Source organism: Otolemur garnettii, unplaced genomic scaffold (genome assembly GCF_000181295.1).
Source record: "Otolemur garnettii isolate 467f Iridium unplaced genomic scaffold, OtoGar3 scaffold00104, whole genome shotgun sequence".
NCBI classification, from domain to species: domain Eukaryota; kingdom Metazoa; phylum Chordata; class Mammalia; order Primates; family Galagidae; genus Otolemur; species Otolemur garnettii.
The window spans coordinates 5690136-5691108 of NW_003852499.1; the positions used below are offsets into that span (position 1 = coordinate 5690136).

At 40.2% G+C, this 973-nt stretch overlaps 1 protein-coding gene across 1 annotated transcript in view; it reads right to left on the reverse strand.

Annotated features, from left to right (window-relative positions):
* The window catches only part of LOC100959051 (high mobility group protein B3-like), a 23241-nt gene that overhangs the window by 6265 nt on the left and 16003 nt on the right, over positions 1-973 (reverse strand). Inside the window, exon 2 of the mRNA XM_023517083.1 lies at positions 1-579. Coding sequence (XP_023372851.1) covers positions 1-579 — 579 coding nt within the window. The remainder of the gene's footprint in view (positions 580-973) is intronic.

The window sequence follows — 973 nt, forward strand, 5'->3', positions numbered from 1 at the left end:
TCTTCATCTTCCTCTTCCACTTTTTTCCTAGCAACTTCAGTGGGACCCTTTGCACCATCAAACTTTCCTTTAGACTTATAGTCAGCAACATCCTTCTCATACTTTTCCCTCAGCTGGGCTGCCTTAGTGATGTAAGGCTGCTTTTCGCTGCCACTTAAGTTACTCCACATCTCACTCAGCTTTTTTGCTACATCTCCAATAGAGATACCAGGATTTGTAGATTTGATCTTGGGGTGGAATTCTGAACAGAAGAGGCAAAATCCAGACGGTGGTCTCGTGGGGGCATTAGGGTCCTTCTTCTTTCCTCCTTTAGCTAGTCCATAATCTTTCATTTCCCGATCATAGCAGACTTTATCAGCCTTTTCCATTTCATCAAACTTAGACTTCTCTTTCCCAGACTTTGCCTCCCACCTTAGAGAGCACTTCTTAGAAAATTCTGCAAAATTTACAGGGACCTCTGGGTTTTTCTTCTTATGTTCTTTTCTACATGTCTGCACAAAGAAGGCACAGGCAGACAGCTTGCCCTTTGGTTTCTTGGGGTCACCTTTAGCTATCTTGACTGTATTGTTTGCTAGTCTCCTAAATAGGATGTTTTACTCAAAGAACATTAAGTGCTAGCTCCATCACCACACTACTGTACCTACTTTCATACATAAATTTCACTTTAGTTGTAGAATTTTGCATTAGACTCTAAATTCTTTATCTCACCAAGTTTTTAGTGTCAGTTTAAGGTTCTATTTACTGATCCAAACTGCAGCCAGCCACTCAATTTTACACTCATCTTTATGACCTGCAAATATTTACTGAGTGCCTACTGTGTATGCATTATGTACACACAAGTGGGGCGGGGGGAGATGATAATTGCTCCACTTCAAAATGGGTACTCATAATCTGTTGAAGAAAAAGTTTATGTATGCTTTTGGAAAGGAAATTTAACAACTTCTATTAAAATTTAAATCCTGGCTCGGCGCCT